General features: G+C 34.8%; 1 protein-coding gene across 6 annotated transcripts in view; it reads left to right on the top strand.

Moving 5' to 3' along the window:
* Window positions 1-20,353, top strand: part of ANKS1B (ankyrin repeat and sterile alpha motif domain containing 1B) — a 398,399-nt gene that overhangs the window by 33,496 nt on the left and 344,550 nt on the right. For 5 of the 6 annotated variants that reach the window (XM_077783569.2, XM_077783570.2, XM_031507463.3 and 2 more), the window contains exons 2-3: window positions 11,011-11,091; window positions 14,503-14,659. In XM_077783569.2, the coding sequence (XP_077639695.1) occupies window positions 11,011-11,091; window positions 14,503-14,659 (238 nt within the window). Of the gene's footprint in view, window positions 1-11,010; window positions 11,092-14,502; window positions 14,660-19,846; window positions 19,871-20,353 lie in introns of those variants that run through there. The other variant, XM_085570245.1, reaches the window with a different exon arrangement.

The following is a 20,353-nucleotide window of genomic DNA, read 5'->3' as shown; positions in this document are numbered from 1 at the left end:
TGCTGAAAAGATTATTCTTTAAATACATTCCCCCACATTTTGCATTTTTATTTTAATATTGTTGAAAAGCTTATGATCCAGAGAGCTGCAATTCTATGGAACACTTGCAATACTTTTGGAGTAGGTCTCAGGTTCATTTTCTGGAAAACATTCCACAGTAAAACTATTTGAGGTACAAAGAATATTTCTTTCTTGATGTGTAATTGGTTTTTGGAAAATTAAAAAACAGTGTTCACTTTAGATACATCTGAAAATAAGTGATGGGTTATTGTTCTTTTTAAGCTGTTTGAAAGTCTACATCAGCTGAATCTTCCGTTATAGTAGAAGCTTCTGTGTCATTTAAACCTCTTAGTTTTGGATTTCATTTCTACATTTGATAAGGCTTTTAAATAGAGTAAGAAACAATAACTCCTAATGGATTTAAATAGGGAATTCTAACATAAATAGACTGAAAATTTACTGAATAATTTTACAGTAATTATATTTTCCCTTCTAAGCTGTGTGTCATAAATGATTTTATTTAATGTAAAACATCATATTGGATGAATTGATATTTTCTGAGTGATCCAAATGATTGCTAGCATATCTTACCAAATACTTTGTCAGTCATGTGATGGATATGAGCTTTGTAGTTATTTCAGTAACAGTGTTTAGGAAATTTTAAGTGGTGACGTTGTTACATATCCAAAAGCTTTGGAAGACCTTTGTAGTATGTCACTGTGAAACTTCAGTCTCTATTTAAAGTATGCTATTTGCCTTTGTGAAAGTAATTTAGTGGTTATAAAAGTATTTCTAGTCATGATCATAGCTTTGGATGCCTGCTGAGGTAATTCTGACCTCTGTTGGCAAAGCACAGCAAATGAAATGTGTGCTGAGTAGCATCCTTCTGTTTTGATATTATTTATTTCCAATATAACATGTTGCTGAGAAAATAAATTTTGGAAGTAATTCTGTATTTTTATTGTTGAAAAGTTTTTTCTGTCCTACTCTTCCAGTTAGCTAGAGCATAGCTAGCTAACATAGGATAGAGAATTTATGCTTAAACTGTCCTTAGTTAATAACATTATCTGATTTAATAATTTTGTATCATGCAATAGTTTCATCCAATATCATTCTTATTCAGATTTTCTATGTTATGCCAAAAAACATTTGAACATTTCACATTATAATAGCTCTATGTGTTAAAGATTAGATGTTACAATGATTCCATTTGAGGTTTACAGTATCTCTGATAAAGACCTATCTTCAAGGCTCTGATAAAACTTGATTAGTGGATTGGTTTTTCTCAGTTGTACTTAATCCAGTAGCTGATTTCACCCTGATTGACTTCCTTATTTAACTTGATAATCAATTTAAGAGAAGAAAGAAATGTTGATGTAATCTGAACATTCTATGTAGTGACTACGATTTCTATAATGTGTCCTTTCTATATTTTTGTGTCTTTCCTAAGCTGTGTCCTTGTTAACGAAGTTAAATCAAAGCTGATGGAAAGAATGAGTGTTAGCACTTGGATGGAGGCAGTCAACATGCAGATACTCCATGGTAGCATTCTAGCAAATGCAATAAGAGCACCTCTGATTGGAAATGATGTTTCTCCAAAGAACAGGCTCAAATTGTTTAATATTCATGTTACTAAATATAAGCATAATGTTTACATTATACAGTTCAGCATTATAAAGTCACCCCTTTAGGACAACAGGAAGGAGTTTTAGTACTCTTTTGAATACATTTTGATCAAGGTTACTTTCAATTACCTCATATCTTGTAAAAATGTACTGTTGCTCACTTCTGATGTCCTCTGCTTGCTTATTGTATGCTTAGGTTCACGGAGTCTAAATAACTGAGGAAATATTCTACTGGAAAGCACAAATGTTATGCATATATTCTACATATGTTATAGGTCATTGATAGACTTCAAGAGCCTTAATAACTCAGGATTCATATTTTGGAAGTGACTTCCTGGAGCTATAGTCTTTCACAGTTCTGAGTTTAGGCTAAGGTTATGACAGGTTGTCCAAAAGGGTTGGACATTATCAGTGCTATTATGAGATGAAGATATGGAAGCTTTGAATTGAGAATATGGGAAATCACGCAAATAACATTTAATATCATGTGGATGCAAACATAAGAAGTGAGACTCTCGCATGTTACATTTTCATATATTAAGATAGGGAGGGATTGATTACATTGATGAAAGGATTAATGTTACTATAGTTGATTTCTGGCTCTCATTTTCAAATCTCAGCATAAATTGAGAATGAGGTGTAAGATGGCCTTCAAGAAACAAGAGGAAATGGAATAATGCATTTCTTCTTGGGCCTATTTTGCTAGTGTCTGAAGAATTATTCTACTTTTGAGGAAACCCAGATGAGGAAGGACAAGGCATTAAAGCCAGCTGAATTGCAGACTCTATATATAGCACGCTCTGTTCTGTGTGTCCTAGAGCTATAACAGAGTCTCATCTCAGGTTGGTTTCTAAGATTAACAATCTTTAGTACTGGATTGAGGTCACAGATCTAACAGCATCCATATTCAAAAATCTTTAATGCAAATTGTTACTCTTCGCAGTGCTTCTTCCAGTGCCAGAGCTTCAGGATTTTTTATTCCACTTAAACAAATGTCAGTAAGTGTTCCAGGGTGCATAATTAATCATTTAGAGGTTTTAAAATCTCCTTTTCTAGTAAATATTGACTTTGCCTCTCTGTGATAAGAATGTGTTTAAAATTGCAAACACCATGAATTTATGCTGGATGGGAATACTATGTTGGATCTCCAAAAATGAATTGTGGAAAAAAAGTCTCTTTTTTTACTAAAGATTCAAGGTCAGTTGAATTAGGATAAAGAATGGCTAAGGGAATAGCTTTCCTAATAAAATATGTCATCATATGTGTATTCTTGATCAAAAGAGAAATATGACTTTGCTTCAGTTTATTTCTGATAAAAGTAATATTAGAGTGGCTTTTAAAAAATTTTGTTTTAATGTCAGCCATTTTTTGTAAAAGAAGGAGTCAGAATGATATTTCTGAGAATGTGTTCTGCTCTACAAAAGAAAATAGTGATGGACATTCATGGGTATATTCATGTAAGTGTATGGAATCTAAAAATCATAAAATAAACTGAGTTGGAAGGGACCCACAAGGGTCATCAAAGTCCAGCTCCTGTCTCTGCAGAGCAAAAGTCACACCCTGTGCCTGAGAACATTGTTCAAATGTTCCCTGAGCTCTGTCAGCTGGTGCTGTGACCACTTCCCTGGGGAGCTGTTCCAGTGCCCAAACACCCTCTGGGTGAAAAACCTTTTTGTAATGCCCAAACTAAACCCCCCCTGACACAACTTAAAGCCATTCCCTTGCGTCCTGTCATGGGTCACCACCTCCTCTTCCCATCATGAGGACGTTGTAACTGCAGTAAGATCTCTCCTCACGTGTCCTGCAGGCTGAACAGACCAAATGACCTCAGCTGCTCCTCATATGGCTTCCCCTCAAGGCCCTTCACCATCTTTGTAGCTCTCCTTTGGTTTCTCTCTAGTGGCTTTATATCATTCTTATATTGTGGCACCCAAATCTGCGCACAGCACTCATGGTGAGGCCACACTAATGCAGAGTAGAATGGGACAATCCCTCCCTCAACCAGCTGTTGAGTGTTTGATGTACTTGGAATTATGTGTTATGCAAGGGCTTTTGCCGCAGGCTTTCTCAACCACTCTGAAGACTAATTTCTGTTGTGCTTATAGAAAAATAATTATTGTTTATGTAATTTCACTAAGTATTAGTTATGTGAAAAGAGTTGAAAGAACCCAGTATTTACTATGGAGAGAGTTTAATATGTGAATGTACCCACAAGTATTGTATTCACACTGAAAAAAGATATAGCCACAGCAATTAGCCTTTCTCTATTATATGGCCTAATAGTAAATAACACAGTGAGCTGTGTTCCTGGTTAATCTTGCTCAATCTATAGATCTTATACAAAGTACATAGGTCTGATTCATAACAAATACATAGAACCAAACTACCTCACATATGTTAGGGAGCCCAAACTCATGATACAATGGGTGTGGAGTTGCTATTCGTAGGAACATTTAGCCTGATGCACTGATCTTCAGCATTAGCTGTGTAGTATTCTTTCAGATTGCTCAGATCACTTTAGATCATACATACCATTAGCAATTATTTTAGAACATGATTCGCATTGCTTAAACATGAATGATTTTACTTATTAAAGGTACTGGTTTGGTTTTGGATGTGTATTTTCATAATTTAGTAGTTGTTCTTACAGCATTCTTCTGCAGGATGATGCTAAATGAGAGATAATGTTTTTTCCAGTCAGAATGACTGGACTTTCAAGGACAGAACCCTGGATTAAATCCAAAGATCTATCTGACTCATCACTGACAAACTGGAGTTACTGTGATTCTCTGTGGACTAAGCCAAACCCCGGCTTGTCCCTGTAGACAAGTGGATACAGAGGAACCCTTATGTCGTAACTAATGGAGGCTTTCTCTCTTTTAACTACTCCAGACAAATTGGTCTTGACTGTAAAAGCTAACCAGTACTAGTCAGGAGCATTTTACTTTCTGATTATAGCCACAGTATTATGCAGTATACTCAGCCACTATACTTCTAGATGAGTAGTCCATAAGGAATGATGAAGCCAGACTGGTTAGATAAAGGTCAAATGCAAAGTTACCTTATATATGACAGATTTTTAAAATAAAGCATAACTGATCTCCTATTATTTGGGTGACATAATCCTGAAGTCAGTGTATTTCTCCTTTTGGTTTTTGCATATTAACTGATTTTTTACAACATTTAAATTGATGTAACTCTTAAGATTATCAGGATGAAACTACAAACCCTCAAGGAAAATTGATTGCAGCTTCAAGTAAACAGAGTTCTCAGTTAAAATAGTTCATGTGACTTCTGTTCAGGTTTAGTTTATTTAGATTTTACCATACAGAGTACTTAATTGGAGAGGCTGAGTGCTCATCAATATGTTTTTCTAGGTGGATTATTTCCCAAACTGGGCATACCTAAATTTGCATGTAGTTACACAAGCACAGACTGTCTCATCTGAGAAGTTGTAGGACATGCCTCCCAGTGGTCTATGTCAACCATACAAGACCACTGGTTTCTCTAGTATTTTTAATATAGATGTCTTAACCTCAGAGACATACAGCCATACAACTGGCTCCCAGGCTACTTCACCTACTTTGTTGACTGATCCAGCTTTGTCTTCATTAGCAATCACACACTGTCTCACACACCCACACTACAGCTCAGCCTCTGATCCAAAGTTTCCCTCCAGTTTCTGCTATGCAGACCCTCATTTGCTCCATTTCCTGGCCAGGCTGACATATATTCTCACCAACCCATCATCTGGCTCAGGTGCAGGTAGTTTGGCCTTCATACATGCACACAGGATAGATGCCAAGGAAAATTGAATCAGAATTTAATAAAATTGAATGCAAAACATGACCAGTCAATCGTGCTGCAGAACCAACTATACACAAGTGATCAACCCTTTTTGTTCCCTTATCCCTCTATCTTCTCAAACTTGTTCCTCCCCTAATCACCTAAATCCATCCCTTTCCCTGCCTTTGGTTCATCCCCTAAATATTCCATCAGAAATCCTACTCAATTCACATGTCCCGTAGCCCTAGACAGTGATGTCTGTCAGCTTCAAGTGTTATCCAGCATTGTTATCCACATGTTGATATGTGTCACCCCTAGTCAGTGGGGTGGAGGCTCTCACAACACAGTTTTGAGAGGGACCCCCAGCAAGTTGTGTCTTTGCCTGCCATGGTGCTGCTGTGCTCTGCTGGACTTAGATGGATGGGATTTTAATGCACTGGTGGTGTTCTGTGAGGAGCTCTAGAGTAGTGGGGCTGGGGCATTGCTTGATTCTCCAATTTTCTGTTGTCCCTTTGTGCTCCTTTGTGGATAAACAGGAGCTGTTTATCACATAACCTAACATGTGACTGAGAATTTGTATAGTTTCCAATCATCTCAGTACTATTCCAGCCTGTTCTTTGGGTACTTCACAATCATAATGTCCTCATTTACAAGTTCTATAATTTCTCATCTCAGAAGTTTCTTTAAAGTTGTTTCTTAAGTCCTAGCTCTATCAAAAGGTGCTTTTGTAAAACTTTGTTGTTTCAATTGCAATTATTTTATGCTGAGGTTAGTCAAAGGATAAGGGCATATTGTCTCTGTGTAAGACTCATAATGACTAACTCTATTCTGGATATCCAGGACTTTGGTGTAGATATACACACAGTTTGTGGTAATTGGGAATGGGGCTGTGGCCAAGTCTCATCCCTAATGGGCTACAGCCATGAAAAGCAGGTGAGCAGCATTGAAAGTAATGAGGCACAGAGGTGTACTGAGCCTCATCCCCAGTGGGTACAGCTGTGCAGGGCAGGTGAGCAGCATTGAAGATAATGAGACATGGAGTGCCCAGGTGCACTGACCAGTCATAAGAGGGAACAGAGGACACACAGGTGTGATTCATGAACAATGAGGGTTATAAAAGGTTGGGCTGAAGATCAAGGCCAGCTGCTTGTAGTCTCCTGAACTGATGTGATGTTCTCCTGCATGGGTAGGTGTCTGAAGTCTTCTGATGAGGTATGGTGTTACTCTGTGTGGGTTGAAGCCTTCTGATTTTGTATTGTGATACTCTGTGTATTGTATGAGCTGTGGTATGTGCAGTGGCACTTTGGTATCTCTGTGCCTGACTTTCTGCCTCTCCTCAGTAACATGCAAGATTTTCACTTGTTTATAGTCAACCTTTTTTGTAGTCCTTTCCACTGGCAGAGTAATGGATGGCAGGTTGGACTAGTGATGGTAGGTGTCTCATCATTCTTCAACCAAAAATACAGTTGGTAAGAATGGTAGTGAGCAAGTATATGAGATTATCTATTGGACATTAGGCTATTTGCATGCTTCTAAATGCTGCTACCCTACTCCAAATTTTAGTCTGGGTAGCTGTAGCCTGTTAAATCTATCAGTGCTCATTTAGCAGTGCTTCTTCAAATAACTTGAAAAACAATACCTGGTAAGATAGTGGTTTTTGAGTCTTATGTTGTTGGGCATAGTCCCATACTTCTACATTTTTTTCTAAATTGTGCTTTTTACTTCCATGCTTGTATTATCACTCTAAGCATTGTTCCTGCTGTTTGCCTATTTGGGAAAAAGATATTTTTCTAACCCACTGTTGTAGCTAGCTGTAAGTATAGTAATGGCTAATGGTTGTATACTAAAAATCAAACTCATAATATGTATTGCGCTTGATATATCAAATAGAAATTGTGAATTGAGGAAAATCAGTATGGAAATAAGATCACAGCTTGGTGGAATCTTCCAGTTTTGCAGACTTACGCTAAGGCCAAGAGTGTAAACAGATCAAGGTAAAAGAAAACAAGTGGAATAAACTGCTTTGGAACCTGAACTTGACTAACATCCTTAATCCCATAAGTAGTTGATCATTAATTATTGCATAGTCATGACATAGTATAATGGAATGATTGCTGCTTACATATAGAGAGAAGAAATGTGATTGAAAAATTAGGCATACCTTGCAAGCATAGTTCTTGTACTGTTGGTGGAAAGTGTCTGTGTGAGGATTAGCTGGAAAAAAGCTTTTATTTCCTTGCTTTTCTGTTCATATGTGTTCATATGTTCTGGTGTGTAAAAGCAAGCACTTCACAATTATTTCTAAAAAGCATAGTGAAATAAGAAATCAATCAACTAACCATCTTTTATCTGTTGCTTTTGTGTTTCTTTTGAAATTCTACTCTTTATATGTAACTACTTAAGCTCATTAAAAAAACCCAGTAATTTTCTTACCAGGTAAAGAGTATTTTCAATTAATATTTGACATCAGTTCATAAGGTCAACATTCTTTGTCCACAGTGAGAATAGGCTCAAGAAGGAGACCTTTCTGCTTTTAGTAATAATGTAAATAGTATAACAGATTTCTGTTTCGTTGTACTTTACTTTGGCAAGATGTGATGGAAGAAACTAATTGATAATCATGTTTTAATTCACCATTGAATGAAACTAATTTTTTTTGCACAAAAACTAGGTTCAATTACTTTTAAAAAAATACATTACATAATGGCAAAGTTTTGAATTTACTGATGTGCTTGGGAAAACAGATTCCTAACATTCCCTATAATGTATGCCACATTAAGAAATTTGGTTGACCGCATCACTAGAAGTAATATGTTTTTGAGAACATTCAATATTAACAGTATCCTGAAGAGCTGCCCATTTTCTTTCAACAAATATTCTTTTCTGAAGAGTGAATGGTATTTGTTTTCTGTCAGATCTGCCTTGGTGTTGCTTTCACAAGTGTTTAAATACACAGATAAATCAATATATTTAATGATTCTTCACGTATATAGGTTTATGATACTAAAAAAGCGGTCTTAAGGCTTTTCCTCACTCCATACTAAACTTTTGTTTGATGTCAGATGCTTTTTATTTAGCTTATATATGACTGGATTTCTGTCCTGCTGTATATTAATTACAAGAGAAAAGCTTTAGCTTAATCTGAGATTCTTAGGATGTAAGAATTTGTGTTCAGACAGTCTCATTTGAATTTGATTCTCAGTTATCAAAACATAAATATCCCGTGTATATACTGGACCTGTTGCAATGCAAGACTTCTTGGGAGAGGATTTCAGCACGGGCCCAAGGGAAGAGAGCTGCCTGCAGCCGAGTCCTGCTCATGTTTGCTGTGTTCTGTAGTTTGATAACCATGCTGTGATTTTAAGCATGTCTTTGTGTACGCTGTGGGAGCTGATGGCGATTAGTCTGTCCATTCTGTCTTATCTCTCTTGAGTAATCAGCATTTACTTATTGTCTTTTGTCCTTTGCCTTTCAGCCACCCAACCTGTGTGTTATGAGGAGTTTTGCATAGGTGCATTTGTATACTCTAATAAAGTCTCAGAGGCTTTTTTTTTTTTTAATCAGTATAGTTTCAGCTAAAAAATATTTCCTAAGACCAGAGTCAGGAAATTGAACGATGTTTTAATTAGTGAATGGATTAAAGAAGAAAATTAGGGAAGAATGAATGAGGATTATTTTAGGGAGTTTTGAAAGGAGTTTTTTAGATTTTAGTTTTGTTTTACTTTTTAATTCATAATGCCTAGTGCATCATGAACAGTATATGAATTCATGAGTCCTTGCATTTTGAAAAAACTGACAGACAAATCCTAACAACTCCAAGTCAAAGCAAGGAAGCTATCATAACCAAGAAAATTATATTCTGATTGGTAGTGTATTTTTTGTTTTGTAATATTTAAAATCTTACTTTTCATACCGCTTGTTTTCTTCATTCTCCTATAAGCTGATATATATCAAAGGATGAAAATATAGTTCAATAAACAATAATTGATAAATGCTGCAAAGAAGTATAAGACAGGTTGTACCTTATCAATACTTAAGTACTTCTTTCCTTCTAATAAAAAGGAAGGATTATCTTTGCCATATACATAACATCTGTCTCTTGCAGAGGAGCTGTCAGTTCATGGGCTCAATTTTTACTATACCATGAAGTTAAAATAATTTCCTTTAATTGAAAAGATTAGAATGACTTCTGTAGAAAAGAACATCTGTAGATGTCTGAGCAGATTGTTTAAAGACCTACTTTTTTTTGCTTCCTTGTACCCAAGAAAATAATTCAATCCTGTTCTTGCAATAAATTAATTTGCAAGGAGAGGTGAGGTACCCAGCATTATGTAGAGCTATGCTCAGTGCAAATCACAATGTTTCACACAAATAATTGTGTGAAAACAACTGCTTAAGTTTATGAGCTAATGAATCATTCAAATACACAAAATTAAAGAGACCAGTCTACATCAGTATTCCCTAGTGTGGATATATATACACACATATGTGGATATATATACACACATATATTCCATTTTATAGGTAATAAAATACAGATTCAATAATAAATAGTTCTTAATCATATGTTAAGCAGAACATATCATTTTACTGATGTAGACAATGAAAAATGTCAGTATGAAAAATTCTTTATACTTATTAGCTTCAAGTTATTTTCTTTAAACAGCAGCACTTAATTCTAAAGTATGGTGTAAAGGGAAATATGGCTTGCCAGTGACTGTTTAGCGCTATATTAGAAACTAATGAATATAGACTGTAATTCAGGACTCAAAACTTTCAGAACATAAAATTATAATACTAAAGATGAAAACTGTTACAGAAAAGTAAATTGGTTCTGTAAAGGATACAATCAATTTCAAATGTGGTCAGTTTGATAAAAAAGCCTGCTGGTTCTCAATGCACCTGTTTCCAGGGCTTGATTCTGGTGTTGGTTTTGGTAGATTAGCAGCCATGTTTTCTACTTTGAAACAAAATATGTCATTTGTTTTTTTAAAAGTCCGTAATAGATCATGTGAATAGTTAAACAGGACATACAATGAGGCTGTCTGTAAAATATGTGAAGATAACAAATGTAATGTAATTAACTTCTTTTTAAAAGTATATCTAAATTATTTTAAAAACACAATCGGCTAAAAAGGGAGCTAAACTATCAAGTTAAATAAAAAGAATAAGTTTCTTGCCCCTTTAAACAATATGATTGGCTCTCACTGATCTGATGTTTGATTCTAGACTAACTGACCTAAAGACAATGAATGCATACTTGTGGAAAAGTAGTACAAAATCAGATGATAACCTCGGTGTAATTACCAGGGTAATAGAGGCAGAACAGAGAGATCTAATTGAAATGACTAGTCTGTCATTAGTTTGAGTCTGCCCTACATAAAGTTCATGGCTCTCATATAGATGGATGTGTAAAATTATTTTTATAAATTATATCAAGATGACACTTGCTATGTTAAGTTTCTTTCAAGGTAATTCATCTCTTAAAGCTTAATCACACTTGTTGCGGAGATCTTTAAATTATTCGTAGATCAAATTTCTGACACTTCTGTATTTGCCAAGCCAAAAAATTAACACCACAACTTTGTTTTATTTGCAGCATCTGGCGAGGACCAAACATAAACTGCACTGACAGTTCAGGTTATACTGCTTTACATCATGCAGCTTTAAATGGACACAAGTAAGTGCCTCATATTTAGTTTTTATGTGGAATGACATTTAACTGTGTAATGCAAGGAAAATATAGTTTAGTTCTGAGATTTGTACCAAAAATTGGCAAACACTGACTTATTAAAAGAGCCTTCTTTCCAATAGAATATATTAATATGTTTTGATACTGTCATCAATATTAATAAGTAGTAATGACAAATGGGAATTGTAGTTTAAAAGCAATTGATTCTATACTGCTTCTTCTAAATTCTTCCTCGGTTTTGGGGAAATTTAGCATTGTTACTGCTAGTCTTGACTCTGGTGCTTTTTCGTTGCTGGGAAATTGCAGCAGAAAATATTGTGTTATATTTCTATATGTATGTACATATGTGTAGAGTGTGAACACTTCAGGAAGCGATTTTGCAAAACAACAGTAGAGATTAATTGTTATCAAAGCAAAAGTAATGTGGAAAGAATATTTAGTAATTATATACTCAAAAGCAGGGGAAAAAAAGAGTATTTTCACTAAGAAAGTTTTGACATAAAGCTTTGGTCAACACCTCATTGTGAGACAAGGAATTGATCCAAACCCGGTGGAAAATTAAGATTGATTTGCATGAATTTTAATTCATGCAATTTTTTGGACTGTCCATAAAATAACACATGGATATATAATTAACAGTTTATTCATTGCAAAATTTGTCCTTCTATGGAAAAATTAGAACTTTAGGCTGTGTCTTCAATTGTGTTCTAGAAAGGTGCCTGTTTTCTTTAGGATGGATCAATCTGTTGATAAATATGGGATATTCTTTCTAAATAAATATATAAAGTAAACTCCTGAACAAAATATTGTGCATTTTCCTGAGTTTCAGCTATGTAGGAGGGTACAGAATCGTCCATATTTTTGCTTCTGTGAAATTAGAGCTAAGTTCTTAATATGGTCTGTTTAACTCAGCATTTTTATTTATGATTTATGGATTCTTTCTTGTGCTATTGATAATTTTTGACTGCCCAAACCCCAAGCATTGCTTGCAAAGATTGCTGATTTTAAATAGATGAAAACAGGGATTAGTATATTTAATACTAGCAATACAGTAATAGTTATACAGAAAGTTTAAAATATTGCTGTATAAACACTGAAACAGAGGTTTCAAGTGAATCCTAGCAATATCAAATCCCAAAACACACAAAAGCCAGATGATGATTTTGGACATAGTATTGCCCAAACTTATTCCAAGATCAGTGAGGACTTAAAAATGTGGACTTATGTACAGCAGCAGATATAACTACAGCCTTTGAAAAGTCCAGTGTTAGCTGCGAAGACCTCTTACACTCGCAGTAGCAGTAACTGACATCACAATTATGCCTTGTTATATTAAAGTTAGTTAAAATACATTGTGAGGTATTTTGTTTGTTAGTCATCATAAATAACCAATAAATTACTTTGCACTCTATTTGAGTTTTCAAACTTGAGTTTCAAAATGGCATGCAATTGTTTTATACAAGAACCTTCTCACTTAGAAGTTCCTGTCCTTTAAAAACTTCTGGGATTTTAATTTTTCCCACTTTACACTAGGCTGAACCTGAGAGGTTTCAGAGTTGTGTAAGAACATAATCTGTGGCTGGGATGCTTGGACACCATTGTTCAAATCCTTGATCACTGGATGTGATGAATTCCCTCCTTCTTGGTTATTCTGGGATAATTTTCTTTCCTTGGGAAACTATTCTGCTTTATATAGGTAATTAAATAATATCTGGGGCAGGCACTGGAATCTCAGTCTCCCTAAGTTATTTCACTTAGCCCAGTAATGTTACTGGGCTAAGGACTTTCAATCTCCTCCTCTCTGAAAAGTATTTGTACAAAATGAAAAAGTTCTGCCAAAGCATTAAAAAAGACTCACCCAAGATAAGTGTGATCGGTCAGGGCATTCTTGAAGGATGCATGTTCTATTTTCTGGCTTGAATCTTGCAATAAACTCTTCCCAAAATTTCCTGTATGTTTTAATCTATGGGTTTCATCTGTGCAGGGCTTTTCTTCTGATCTTCCACTTAGTTCAGTTTATGCTTCCTTTGTTTCATGTTCCTTTCAAAGGAACTGTTGTGTATGTCTAGCTCTCATTGGATTATTTCCTGCAAGACTATTATTTAATGGGAAGTCTCTCAAACCTTATGTGTACTAAAAAGCTTCCCTCAGGAGACACTTTCCTGTAACTTTTTCTGTAACAGAAATCTTTCTGTAGTGGACCTGCTATTTTTTGGCTGTTCTCATGGCATTTGACCTTGTCAGGAGTAACCAAAATCCAGCTTAGCTTTTCCTCAAAGTTTAGATGTGATGACTCCAGTATCTTTTGAAGTCAACTGGGAGTTTCTTTTGACCTGGATATACCTAACTCATCATATGTTTTTCAATATGCAATTAAAAAGGTTCCATCAAGGTTGGAAGAATAATTGCCTTAGATTTATCTTCTGTCTTAATTGAAGTCAGTTTGTAGTAATTATTTTTGTCATAACATAGCCTATGTTGAGCTTCCTACCCTCACTAATGTTTTTGAGCCAAATCAATAAGTTGGTGTTTTCATATTTGTAAAAAGCATGTGTAAAGCTGTTCACACTGGATCCCAGATTCTCTTAATAATTAATGAGGCCTGACTGTGTCTAACTATGAGACTACAAATGCAGCAGCAAGACAGAATTTATTTACTTTCTGACATACTTGGTAATGTTATCATGCCACACAGCTGATTTTTATATCAGCTTTTGAAGCTAAATATAGGAGACTGCTTAAAATCAGGGATGCAATATACCAATTTATGCTAATCTTTCAGTTAATGTATGATAAGCCACACCAAAAGGCATATAAAGATAAAGTGGTAGTAAGTCACTTTTCCCCTCACTGCTGCAAGGCTGCTGAATGTGGGAAGTGAAAATCGCAGTTATTTCATGGAAGTTATACATAGAAGTTGTTTTAGATATCCACCTAGATCATCATTAAATTTTTTCCTAACTATCTTTGAGATAATGTCTTAAAGAAAAAAGATTATTACTTAAGCCTTATGGTAAGAAGTGTGTCCATCAAACTATCCTCTTGTCATCCTGTCTCCAGAATTCAGCAGTGATGGGGACATGAGTACTTCAATGCCTTGAGGGATGTGCACATGTTCTGTACAGGCAAATTCTAAAACAGATTCTATGGCCAGGTGATGATAATATTGTTCATGATATTCATAAGTAGTCAGAATAATTACAATTAATAGATTTGTTGATGTTTCACTATCTATTTCATTTTCAGAAATTATTGGTCTTCACTTTTTGTAGCTGTTTTGCTTGAAATACAAGTTTATTTTATTTTCCAGGATAAAAATATTAGTCATATGTATGTTCATGTAAAAACTTAATAAAATTACCTTCCTGTTGATTTTTAGATTTACCTCCTGTTTTCCAGGGATATAGTTCTCAAATTACTTCAGTATGAAGCATCAACCAATGTAGCAGATAATAAAGGTTACTTTCCCATTCACTTGGCTGCTTGGAGAGGAGACGTAGATATTGTGAAGATTCTCATCCATCATGGACCATCACACTCCAGAGTGAATGAACAGGTGAAGTGATGAAAAATATTTATGTGCATCATCAGGAAAAAAAGCACATTCTTTGGGTCTGACCAATTTATAGACAAGTTTTAAAAAGCCTATTTTCAGTTGTTTCAGTAATTTTTTCTTCAAGATTGATAAAATCTTCAATTATAAGCATACCAGATACATTTCTTATGAATAGGCACTGACTTAAAGTATCAGATTTAAAAAGTATGGAAAAACCTTCTGTTTGTTTTGGAAAAATTGCATGAAGACATAGTCCAACTTTGCATATTTTCTGTATGGTTGTAAATGTGCACAAACTGTGTTTTTTTACTCTATTACATATTAAGTTCCTGAAAATCTTTGAGATAAAATTAATGTCCTTGGTATAGTTTAAGAGTACTGTAAATAATCAGATATGCAGAGGTAAATGACAAACCAGATGGACTGCAGGGGGATGCACGTGTAGCAGAAAGCACACATAAAAAGACCAAGAAAAAAATTTAGTATTACAGTGTGTTAAGGGCAGTATAAGCATGTTGTCTTCTGCTGTCAAACATATGGTACACCTTCTGTTTTTATTCTGTATATTTTTATGTGGTCCATTCATAGGATTAGTATTTAGGAATAGAAAGAAGCTGATTAAAATTTGACACCATCTAGGCTGAGCTGCTTAAGAACTGGAAGCAGGGTGTGAAAAGCAGATAGTAACCATTAAGCAATTGCATTTTCTAGGTTAGTCAGAGGCTTGGAATGTGAAGGTGCGAGTCAGCTCCTAATTCAAATCAAGCTATGATGCCTATGTTACCTGTCTGTGCACCTTTTGGTCCCACAGAGATCTGGGCTGTGTAATCACAGGAGCCAGCAGGGCTATTCAGGTGACTAGAAGGAGGATTCAAGTGATCAAATGCAGAAATGCAGGACTTTGAGGCCCTGCAGTAATGGGAGACATCTGCATGGGCCTGAGAGTGTGACAGAGGGTGCTCAGAATTTCCAGGTCTGTGTGAACGAGTGGTGAAATTCAAGTATGGTACCACCTGGCACCCCACAGCACCTCAAATGGCAAAGTGCAATCTAACAAATTAATTGTTCTCTCAGTGCCCACATTAGTGTGGCTAGAAGGCAAACTGTGAGAAGATAAACATGAGACCTAGATTACAAACACTTACCATTGTGAGATGCCATATTTTGAGTAATTGTTTGATATCTGAGGTTATGCACCTAGCCATTGGAATGCATACAATAACTAAAATATGATTATCAAGCATTAGTGCTAGAAATATAGAAAAGTAAAGTAATAAAACATGTCCATGTGACAGTCTTCCATGAAATCCTGTAGTACACATTCAAGAAAAAAACAGAACTCAAGATTTGTCATTCTGTGAATTTTAGATTAACATAATTCTCCAACTTTCTCATTCTCATCAGCTGTTTTATGTAGGATGAAACCAGTTGAACTGTAAGATTACCTTTTGTCAAGGAGAGGTTTTTTTTTCAGTTTTATTTATGCAATGAAAAGCAACTATTGAATTGTGCATTGCTCATTTGCTTGAAGACGTTACCTGTATTCTACAGACAGAATACTGGAAACTGTGTAGGAACTTCAGAGGGCAAAAGTGAAAAGGTGTTTCAGAAAGAAATGTAAATTCAAACCTACTTCTCCCCAATCCCACATATACCTCCAGACTTCTAGAATATTGGCAAACTTGATTAGGTGCTATGTATCTGGTTTGATCACTGGAGCAAATAAGCAGGGATACAGCTGATACTTATATACTCCACTGACTCAAAAAAGGTCCTCAGATGTCCTCCTGTTTATGCATTTAACCCAAAAACCTTATAATAGGAAACATGTGAGCAATCCTCACAAGAAATGTTGCATCTTAAGTCCTTTAAGGACATCTTGATCGTGTTAAACTTTGAAGTTGAACTCGTGTATATAGAGGTTTTCTGACCTTGTAAATTCCTTGGTGTTCCACTCTAGACAATGGCCAAGTTTAGTGTGTTGCATACTTTGCTGGCACTTACTTCCCTCTGCACATTAGCACTCTATGCAGGAGAATAGCCTCTCTATCCCAGAAAGAGGGAATGTCCACCTCTGCCCATGTATCCTCAAACAACACCTGAGAGGCATCCTGACCCGAACACCTGTTGTGCATTCCCATGAGCCTGTAGGATTCGGAGGCTTTTGCTTATTTGCAGATAGGCTCTGTAAGGCAGGTGATTCCTCAAAGCTCTTATAACTTCTCTGGAGCTGAAGCTATGGCTTGTAAGAAATCCTGGACTATTATCTCCTTTTTCTTATGAGAGCTGGACATAAGGGCAACTGTTTTTCATTACACTTTTTCACTGTAAGAAATAGTATACTCAAGTCAGATTTCTTTCCCTCTGTTTTTGTTGTTGGTGTTGTTTTTTTAAGTATCATATTAAGATGTAATTGTTTGCATTTTAAGAAAATTATTTTGTTCATGATTTAAAAGTTATTGCAACTGATTTGTAATGCATTTATATTTTTATTTATCTGAAATGCTATATGAAAGAAATGCTTCCAAAAGTGTATGGGAAAGAAATGGATGACTGAACAAAGAAATAAATGATAAGTTCATGATGCATAAATGTATATTAGATTAGATAATGGATTTTATATGGTATCTTGTAAATTGGTAGAACTGCATTCTATGCTTTGAAAATGCAGTTAAGTTGCATCATATACAACCATATCCAGCATCTAAAGCTCTGAATGCCCCCTGCTGTTCCTATTACATAAAATTGGAACAAACAGTAAAGAGACAAACAGTTAAATGACAATTGTGTTATGTTATGGGGGTGGTGGATTGTAGACTGGCAGCTTTCCACACAGAGAACAGTTACAGCATAACAATTATGTATGAAGAATTCTATCACTGTTCTATGTAGGAGTCTTAGTTGACAGGCATGGTGTATGTTTTAAATCACAAAATATGGTGACATTGCAAAAATATAAGTGTTTAATTTCATTGATGAAGATCTAAAATTATATGAATTATAAACTGAATTAAAATAGTATGAGATCAAGATTTGTTAATTGATTATAAAATAAAAAGGTGTGCTCTTAACAGTCAAACTACTTACAGTTTATTTCTGTAAAACAGTTCTGGACAGCTAAAACATTTATTGCGGCAACTTCCATCATAAAATTGCATCATTGATAACAGATCCTAATTTATGAAAAAATGGTTAATAAATAACAGCTGCATACAGATCACTATGCAGTGTTTGGTTTTTTCAGCAGAAAATGTGAATAACATTAAGGACAAAGGTAAATGTCTTATTAAATATGAATAAAATATATTCCTATTATATATACAGAATATGTATTGTTAAAAATTTACAAAAAAATATGAACCCTTCTGAAACTTTTATGGATTCAGTGTGTTGTAGAATTTGCCTGTGCATCAAATTGTAATTGCCACAGAAAACACCCACATTTCTTTAAAACTATTCAACAATTCTTCTGAAATATGAAGAAAGAGTCCAGGATACATTCATATGATGTAAACACCTAAATTTTAACATATTTGCAAACTTCTCCCAGTTGTACAAATGAAACACAGGCTTCTCTGTGACAACTCATGGACTTGGCAGAAGTTCAATTCAGTTCCGAAATAGCCTGAAAACCAAATATTTTTCAAGTTCTGCATTTGATTTTACCCCTCAATTAGATACTAGTGTATGAATTTCAGTTTCCCCTTGCTACTCTTACTGTACTTTGTTTAGAAGGAAAGAAATGCACACAAAATCTTTCCGATTTAAGCCAATTGCAGCAATAAATTGGAAAAAAGCTTTTTCAAAGTAAGCAACTATATTACATTACTGTTTTATGATGTTTATGTAAGTAAAAGTGACTTTCAATGGGAAATCAGTAGACTTGATTTTGATTCACACTGAGTAACTTGCAATCAAACTTCCTTTATTTTTTTCAGAGTTATTAACTTCTTGGGAAGCTTCCTGATTTAATACATAAAGACCATTCTGAGGTCATCCTTTTCTCTGTCTTGCATATATTCTTTTGCTCCTTTCCCCTCTATTTAATTACTTAGTTATTAAAGCCTTATTTTTGTATTGTATTTCCTCTAGTTGACTACTTTTGAGTATATTCAGTATATAGATAGGTGTTTCCAGAATCTCCCATTGTTCCTGCTTTCTTTAAATTAAACTTAAATTCTCATTTCATAACTGAGAGAATAGCAAAAAGCTTTTAATAACAAATGTCTTGTTCACTTACTTTACTTTGGGATTATGTGACAAAGAAATGGCTCAGTGATTTAGGAAGTGTCCTTTTTCAAGTTCAGCATCAAAACACTTTGGTGAAAAAAGGAGTTGAGCGTCCTTTGGAAAAGGTCTGTTAAATCAGTATGTGAGTTATTTTTGCTTGTACAGTACTTGCATGGACTTTAGGAGATTTAAAACTTACTTGGCAAAAAAGGACTTCACAACTGTACAATAAATGTCCTGAATTTACCCACAGTTTAATAGTGGCTTCACAAGAGCCTATATAATATTAATGTTAGCCATTCATTCTCTTGAGACTTCCTGTACTTTTTCACAATCAGACTGCCAAGCTACAATAACTGTCTCTATAATGCATTTGCTAATCTGCCCTCTAATGAATAGACCTCAAGATATATTGTACATTTTGCAGTGGCACACATCTTTAGCAGCTAAATGCTGTAGCACAGCCTGCAAATACTGATGAGATGCAGGGCAGTGAAGGCACAGTTCAGTTTGCAGCCACAACAGCCTGAGTTCTGGCTGCATGAAGAAGAGAAGAGATTCAGAGAAAGGCTACAAAAGGTCAGGATCGTGCCCATGAAATAATACGTAACAAATAATGAAGGAAATTTTAAAAAGTTTAAAAGCTGAATCCATGGAAAGCTTTCCTTATTTCTGAGCAAGGTCCTTTGGACTGTAAGAGTAACTACTTGTCAAAAAATATGATTTATAAATATTAGAGACTTCTTTTTAAATACTGTATTTGCATAATATTGGTCTACTCTTTTTACCTTACATTTTGTATGTCTTGGTTCTTATTTTTATTCTTTCTTTTTCTAGAACCATTCAGTCATAGAATGTCTTTTAGTTGCTACCATATAATGAAGCATCTGAAATGTCTACAAGGATTCTGGTCTTTTTCTTCAGCACTAGATGTATTATTTAACCCTTGGATATCAAATTTGAAGCTCTAATTACATAATGGTAATTTGCATGCAGATATTTTTTTAGCAGATTATCTGCTTATCACAATGAGTACTAACACAAACTTTCTGTACTCCAGAAGCACTTGTTTATGCTTGGAACTGAAAATACAGGCAACAGCACAAAATTATTGCAAGTTTCTTGAATAATTTTTTTCCCATTTTAAAAATGCTTCTAAACAGTATGTTGCTTTAGTGATATGAAGATAAACTACCTTAAAATCAATAATCTCTCTACTCCATTCTAAGCTGATTTATTTTATATAACTAGTAATAAATCATCAAAGTAGATAAAATTGTCAAAGTAGACAAGTTTAGAATTAAACAAGTTTTAATTTACTCTTTGGAGGTTAAAAATATTTTTGTCTTCTCTAACTCAATTGAATTTATTAATTTACATTTTGAAGCAGGCAGAATGTTTTACTATCAAGTTTTAATTAGGTAGTGCCTCTCAGCTCTGATAACACAATATGTACAATGCCTC

This window comes from Lonchura striata, chromosome 1A (assembly GCF_050655825.1).
Source record: "Lonchura striata isolate lonStrDom1 chromosome 1A, ASM5065582v1, whole genome shotgun sequence".
NCBI lineage: Eukaryota > Metazoa > Chordata > Aves > Passeriformes > Estrildidae > Lonchura > Lonchura striata.
The sequence above is the reverse complement of the archived record's forward strand: the minus strand, read 5'-3'. Positions and strand labels throughout refer to the sequence as shown.